At 36.2% G+C, this 8557-nt stretch overlaps 1 protein-coding gene across 1 annotated transcript in view; it reads right to left on the minus strand.

Annotated features, from left to right (window-relative positions):
- Positions 1–4630: 4630 nt before the first annotated feature.
- LOC128686925 (hornerin) overlaps positions 4631–8557 on the minus strand; it is a 121795-nt gene continuing 117868 nt past the window's right edge. Inside the window, exon 24 of the mRNA XM_070082598.1 lies at positions 4631–7020. Within this exon, the coding sequence (XP_069938699.1) occupies positions 6862–7020 (159 nt within the window). The 3' untranslated portion in view covers positions 4631–6861. The remainder of the gene's footprint in view (positions 7021–8557) is intronic.

Below are 8557 nucleotides of genomic sequence, written 5' to 3' on the forward strand. Positions count from 1 at the left end.
AAGAAAATACTTTCATCATCATTCAACACTTTCACCACACTCACACATAATCACTGTTTTTGCAGAGGTGCTCAGAACACAACAGTTTAGAAGCATATACGTATAAAGATACACAACATATCCCTCCAAACTGTTAATATATTTATTTATATATATTTATATATAAAATATATATATAGATTTTATATATATATTTATATATAATAAAAAAAACGAAGAAACATGAAACAGTTTACAGCGAAGGTCTGGCAGGTCGTGTTTGTTTGGTCAAGTGCCAAGCAAACAGTCGACTACCGAGTGATTTTTTACTGAGCAAACGGTTGACTACCGAGCTTTTCTTTGTTAACCGAACAAAGCATTTGAATATCGAATTGTCCGAGTAGGGAGCTGTTAGAGTACCAAGGTTCCACTGTATAAGCTAAGATTAAACTATTTTACAGCAAATAATGCATGTACTGTATATGCATTTTTTAGACCTAGCTCTATTGCTCACTTAATATATGATAATGTAAACATATTATCAGGCTTTTTTGTATGCATTTGAACATGAAAAAAGGCTGTTTCACTTTACAGCAATTTTTGCCATACAGCAGCAGCCCAGAACCTAATGTGCTGTATAAGCAGGGCCCACCTGTACCTTCTTTTTTATTATTAAATTTATGATGCATAATGTCAAGATTTTTTGCATGCTATGAAATTTTGATCATGAATGATGGTGAGGATGTCCACAAGAATGGTCATAAATGCTTAAGGTATAGTAGCAAGAGACATGATTTGCAAATTGCCAGTGTACTTTGGGAGAAGCTGTAGTCATGATCATGAAGTCTAAGATTGGAAAAGTGCTAATCATAAAGAACAATGTAAAAAGTTCAGCACCTCAATCCCACTTCAGCCACTGAGCGTAACAATGAAACACTAAATACTAAGGGCCTCTGGGCTATTAGGGAGGTGTATATAAAAGAAACAATGGGTTTTCTGTTATTTACACACCGTAAAGAGTGCCCACACTACAATTCAAATTGTTCCTAGTCAAACACACTATTCAACAGCAGGCCAAATACTTCCCCACCTGCTCAACCCACTCCAAACTCCCTTTACATAGAAGCTGTTAAGAGGTGGACCTTGAACACTCACTCACAAACTGGGAGTTTGGTCAGTTTATATACAAGTGGACCAGAATACAACCCACCATAAGAGATTATCAGCCTAGCAGACTTCTTTGTGCAGGGCCAACACACAGCCTTATGTTTTACCTCTATCCACCAACCAAACAGCATCATTATTATTATAATCAAAAAGAAGTGATAAACCACAAGGGCTGCCAAACAGCATCAGTTGACAGGAATACTGTGATGAATGGTTTGAAAAACCGACAAGTTGAAGATTGAGACACTAATGCAGCATATGGGAATAAAGATTCCCATATGCTGCATTAGTGTCTCAATCTTCGACAGGAATACTGTAGGCTCAACTTCAGATCACAGCGGAAACACGTAGTATAAAGATCTCCAAGCATGGCAAAAGCAAATGCAATTTGGTAGTCTTTGTCACTCAATCTGTCCCCTAGAGTTAACCCTTAAATTGGGCACGATGTGCATGTGTATATGGTTCATGTTTTACTGGCCAACTGAGCACAACGTATATACAGTATATGAAAAAGTAATAGTACAATTAAATTTCCTAGTATTTGCAATTTAAAGCTGTAAATAACTTCTGTGATTGGATGCAACCTTGTCTCACCTAGAAAATTTTTACAGGTTACACAATGCATTACAGGAGGCAAAGAAACAATCTGAATGTATCATATCAAAAAGACTATATATAGTGACATAAGTAACAGTGATGTAAACTGCAGTGAACAAAGCTTTACTGAATTTCACAAACTGTAGTGAAAAATGTCACAGTTTCCTCTGAGAACAAAGAAAAATACACAAGCCACCTACGACAAAACTAGTTCTGCAGCCTCACTCAAAAATAAACCCCCTTCCTCTACTGAAGAAAAATGAAGAATGACATTAACTTTGGCAGTGATGATGAGGAAAAGTAATGATGAATATAGCTAAGTTTGAAAGTGATGATTTTAGTAAGAGAATATTCTTCTAGAAATGTAAATGTGGCTCTGACCCATTACATGCTTTCCTATGCCTATTCCTACTACAAAGTATAAATCTGAAAAAAAAGCTATCTGTGCAGTAACATATCAAAAAAAGACAAGATAAAGAAACAAGGCACAACTGTAAAATGTTGCCCTGTACTCACCTATGCACCCTGCATCAATTTGCCACTTGTCAGATTCACTTCTAGCCTCATGAGTCCTTTTATATATGATCTTAAAACTATGCATGAAGCCTGCTTCTAACACTTCATTAAGATCATTCCACTTTCTGGTCACTCAGACTGAAGAAATACTTCCTGACACTCCTGTGGTTTATGCGTGTAACTTCCAGCTGTGTTTTTGAGTACCCGCTTCTCGCCTCTCAAAAAGCTTGTCCCTAGCTACCTTACCAGTTCCTCCGAGTATTTTGTAGGTTATCATATCTACCTTGGTTCTTCTGCCCTATGTCAGTAGATTCAATTCCATTAGCCTCTCCTCGGCTTGTGTCCCTTACCTCCGGAACAAGTCTCGTTACATACTTCTGCACTTCCTCCAGGTTCTTGACACGCTTTTTCAGGTGGGGGATTCCATACTGGAACTGCATACTCAAGATAGGCCTGTCATATATTGATATATTGTATAAAGAGCTTGAAACAAGCTTCTTTGAGATTCTTGAAGGCTATATATATGTATATAAGTTTTATTAACTAATACAGCCTATAAAATTTTTTTTTTGAACACTACAATTAGTGCAAATTCCCAAGTAAAAATAAAAAATGAACAAATCTGAGAAGACCCATACAAAAGGTATGCATAGTTTCATGTGGCATTTTTACTACCTAGTTGCCAATTAGGCTATATTGGTTAACCCTTTCAGGATTGAGAGGCTCTCTCCTAAACTTATTCTCAGGGTCAAAAATATTTAAAAAAATATTATTTTTTTCTTATGAAAAGATAGAGAATCTTTTCCCTATCATAATGACACCAAAAGTATGAAATTTGATGGAAAACTCATGGAATTATGCTCTCACGAAGTTAGCGGTCTCGACGATGTTTACGCATCGACGATTTCGTCCACTTTGAGCCCTATTTTCGGCCAATTCCAGTGTACTAGTCACCAAAAATCATAACTATTTTGCTAGAACTCCATTTTTTCTATCGAATGAGTACAAGAAACCACCCATTTACCGATTTCAACTATCCAATAAAGTGGTCAGAAATTTTACCAATTTCACACAAATTTCAAGATGCCAATTTTCAAATAGGGTCCAGAATAAACAAGACTGACATTCCTGGCACTAAAATAACATTTCCTCTGTTCGTTAGTCACATCCCCAGGCCCCTCTTACATTTCTTTTGCTTTCCACTTTGAATTTTTATTCCCACAAAAAATAGAAGATATACTGTTATGCAGACTACTGCATTAGTGTAGAAATGGTATAAACAACATCGGCGCACTTGTGAAAGAATATTAGACTCACCAGTTGATGTGTATTGGACGCGTGGCATGATTGGTTTACTTTAGAACTTTGGCAAAAATCGAACATTTCTGCTACTTTGAGCTCAATCTCAAGGTACTTTTCATTGTGAAACCAAACAAAATCCTCTCAATTTCTGTAACATGTCTTCCATTCTATAAAATGAGACCAGAACAACTTGAATACAACCACAAACACCATACAAAAATAGTACAGTGCAAAGTCGCTGTTTTAAACCAAAAACACAAAGTTTTTTTTCTCTCTCATTATGCACTGTGTGCTGCAGAATTTTTTTTTTTATACTGTGCACACTGACCACATAGACCCATTCTTTCATATGTAGGCCTACCAGCTTTCTCTTGCTAGATTTGAAGGCGCTAGAATTTATGCGTACTTGTCCGTCAATAACCCTGGTGCGTAAGCCGTACTAGTACGTCGGAAACCCTGAAAGGGTTAAGCTTCAACATGTTATATAAGAGTAAGTTTCCATTTTTTCAATTTTCATTATATTTATTTTTATTCTGTATAATCCTGTAAGAATAAAAAGATTGTTTCTGTCTAAATACCGCCACAGCAAGACTGGCACAACCTGACCTGCACACATTTAAAATAAGTTTCAAGCTCAGTGCAAACATTGAGAACACATGCCAGCCAATGCCACCCAAACATTACATAAGTGGCATTTTAATACTGGCATTTTCAACACTCGATAATGTAACACCTGCATACAGTTGTCCATATAACTACAAATCACCCTAAGAACCATAATATCCCTGGGAGCAAGTACAGGAGGGCACCACATAAACAGCACCTTTTTGGGTTTCACATTTTCGTTGGCTTCAAACTGAGCCATAGTTCATTATGTTCCACGCAATGGTTATTGTCACTGGCAGGTGGAACAATGCCTCAGATGAAAGCCAATGAAAACATGCAATACCAAAAAGAGGTGTCGTATATTTGGGGCCCTCCTGTATAATAGACACAATAAACCAAGAGTAGAGATGAGCACCATATATAACAGTAATCCATCAGATAAGGAGTAAGGAAACAAAGAAGATTGAACCAGAAATAACATATAATTTAATGTATTTACTTATGAATTTATCTGCACTATCACTAAATACAAAAAACTTTTTATACTCTACCTTCCCACCTTTAAATAAAGTGATCTGGCACATCCAAGTAACTCACTCTCCACATTTAAACAATTTAGTTTAAAGGTTTCCAAAATGCTAAATGTTATTAGCAAGCATTATGAGAAAACTACTGTCTTAGAAAACTTGAACTGTTCAGCATTTTCAATGCTACTCTTACACCATAGTGTTGAAACAAAAGATTCCTTTCCATTATCTGTTCTATGAATTATCAACTCTTGGCAGTTTCTTTAGCAATTAGGTGAGAACCAAGGATCCACAAAATGTGTATACTTGATATCTGTTATCTGGCATTTATTAAATGAGGAATGTGAAGTTTTATGTACAAGTAAAAATTATGGTGCATGTTCCCACATTGAAAATGGTAAGAATAAAAAAGTAATGAATAAACCTGTCACATTAAATGCAGTAAAAACTGTTATATCCATTTTGACAATAACTGCCATTCTCTGGCATCTTATTTCCTGTTTGGCAATAATAATTCAAGAGAGATTAACAGCAGCAAGGGTAGCTGGCCACAGGTGTTTTTGGTAGTCTTATAATTCCAATAATAAATTGCTAAACATGGTCAAAATTTCATGAAGAAATACCTGGCAAGTTAAACAAACATTTGTTTATATATATAAAACAAAAAATACTGTCGCAGGTTACTCTTCCTAAAGTCAGTACCTGACCAGCCGGGCTGTGGTTTGTACGTCAGACTGCATATGGCCAGCAATAACAGCCTGGTTGATCAGGCCCTGATCCACCATGAGGCCTGGTCATGGATTGGGTGACAGGGGCATTAACCCCCAGAACTCCCTAAAGATTGGTAGACTCCAGGTTTGTTACAGGTTACAGCCGCCTTACCCATTTATAATTTGTAATACAAATTTATTAAGCCTGGACAACAGGTGACTGTAGCCTCGAGGGGTCAGTGCTTGTTTCATCATCTGCTGATGCACTGAAGCTAATACATGTACACCACAATAACACTAATACAGTACTTCAGACAGATGTGAAAGAATGAGTATTGAGCAGGAAAAGATTATTAAATAATCGAGATTGTGATTGATAAAAACTGTCTTAAAATGCTTTTTATATTTCATTAAAGTAGCAAGTTAAAATTAACAGTAATGCAGTGTAGAACAAAACGATCCTTCTTGTTTTGAAGGAATTTACTAGGTTCAACACAATAATACTGTACTTATAAATAATATTGAGCATCTAGCAGTACAAGTGCTCCACAAAAATTTGTACTCTCTCTCTCTCTCTCCCTGACTCACTCTCTCTCTGGACACATTTGTAAACCCTAGCACACTCCCAAATTACTCTCTCTCTTTTACTTGAACCACATTCCTTCTTAATTATACTTCATATTTATGGTCTCAGAATACTATATCTAAATTTTATCAATACAGAATCTAAATTTTCACCATATGTACATTTTGACATACAGTACCTGTGACTCATCACATTTCTCTCTGGGAAAACCAGCCAAATTTATGATATCCTACTTGACTGTAATCACTGGCACGATTAGTGAATGGGAAGTTCTACAGTAGTAAAAATCATGGAAATAATGTCAGTGATAGTAATGTATTTGGATATAACAGTTTTTACTGAAGCACAAAGATCACAATACACATCACGACAATTATTTATTAAAGTGAACGGCAGGTGTGTGTTGTATGGCAACTTTTCTATTGCCTTTTATCCTATACATTTGATATGCTACTCTAATTACTTCTAATGTTAATGTAATAAAAGCTCAGGGTTGGACCAGGATACTTTTATTACAAAAACAATAAAGCAATGTAAACTGATACTGTATATAAAATTAAAATTAACCTTAAAATAAGCAATTTGTTTATTCAAGAAATAAAATATAAACATGACACTCAAGTATGGAATTAAATTAACCGTTTAATATCAGAGAAATTATAAAACATGTACATCTGCTGTAGTCACCATAACATTACATACAGATGAATATGGGAAGAGATGGAGTCCATTCCACAGCTGTTTCCCAATACAAAACCTCTGTCGAGTTGAAGTGTTCACCGGCGTGTGAGATCTAATCCCATAAAGGTAGGACATAATGTATTGTACTTAATCGGCTACAAAACTTCTATTCAATTAATATCAAAGGGATTCACTTATTCTCACGTCCTTCTATGTAGCGTATCTGAACCAAGGCACTGCTTCCAAAGGACAAGTCAGTCATGCGCCTCCAATCAGTCTGCCCCAAAACAAATCCTCTTTCTCGAGCAGCTGTTTGCTTCTTGCCTTCCTCAACATCTGCCCATCGTACCTGGTAAATATACAGTGGCTACAGGATTACAGAAAGAATTTGGGAACTTCGCCTTGGAATCAAAGTATGTACATACTGTTGCAATGTGACTAATCTATAGTACACATACTTTACATTAATGTTCATATTAATATACTCTATACGAGATAATGTGGCAAAAATTGGGTTACAATTTGCATTTACTGAAGATAAGAGACTATAATAATGCACTAAGGAGGCAAACCTACATGGATTAGGATTAGCATTCATGTTAGAGATAATGTATATTTGAGCTGAGTGGTTTACACACTGGCCTGGAATTTAAGGACTTGCTTGCCATGGGTTCAAACCCCACCTGTTTTGTTGTTTGTCATTCATGAAAGCTTCAGAGGCAAAATAAATTATTGAAAAAAAGATAAGCTCATGGGATGCTATATGTCTTAACCCTTTCAGTGTTGTAACCCCTGGTCACAAACTTGCTCCCAGGGTCAAAGAATTAAAAAAAAAAAAAAATTATCTCGTGCAATTATAATCTTTTTCCAAAGGTAATGAAACTAAAAACATGAAATTTGATGGAAAACCCTGCAGAATTATGCTCTAGCATAATTTCACCCAATTCACGGTATATTTTTGGCCAATTTTCTTGTTCCAGTCGGCCAAACTCATGGTTATTTCACTAGTATTCCTTCTATTCTCTGAAATGAGTACACGAAACTGCCCATTTACCCATTTCAACAACCCAATAAAGTAATCAGAAATCGATAATTTGACCAATTTCACGTAAAATTCAACACTTGCTAATTTGACAACAGGGTCCAGAATAAACAATGTAGACATTCTTTGCACTAAAAACCATTTCTTCTGCTCCTCAGTCACATCTCCAGGCCCCTCTTATATTATGCACTGTCAAGAAATTTTAATGAAAATAAGAAAAAATTTTGGAGTGAGTTAAACAAGTTAAGAAAGCCTAGGGAAAATATGGATTTGTCAGTTAAAAACAGAGTAGGGGAGTTAGTAGATGGGGAGATGGAGGTATTGGGTAGATGGCGAGAATATTTTGAGGAACTTTTAAATGTTAAGGAAGAAACAGAGGCAGTAATTTCATGCACTGGTCAGGGAGGTATACCATCTTTTAGGAGTGAAGAAGAGCAGAATGTAAGTGTGGGGGAGGTACGTGAGGCATTACGTAAAATGAAAGGGGGTAAAGCAGCTGGAACTGATGGGATCATGACAGAAATGTTAAAAGCAGGGGGGGATATAGTGTTGGAGTGGTTGGTACTTTTGTTTAATAAATGTATGAAAGAGGGGAAGGTACCTAGGGATTGGCAGAGAGCATGTATAGTCCCTTTATATAAAGGGAAAGGGGACAAAAGAGACTGTAAAAATTATAGAGGAATAAGCTTACTGAGTATACCAGGAAAAGTGTACGGTAGGGTTATAATTGAAAGAATTAGAGGTAAGACAGAATGTAGGATTGCGGATGAGCAAGGAGGTTTTAGAGTGGGTAGGGGATGTGTAGATCAGGTGTTTACATTGAAGCATATATGTGAACAGTATT

The sequence above is a fragment of the Cherax quadricarinatus genome, chromosome 7, assembly GCF_038502225.1.
Source record: "Cherax quadricarinatus isolate ZL_2023a chromosome 7, ASM3850222v1, whole genome shotgun sequence".
In the NCBI taxonomy this organism is placed as follows: Eukaryota; Metazoa; Arthropoda; class Malacostraca; order Decapoda; family Parastacidae; genus Cherax; species Cherax quadricarinatus.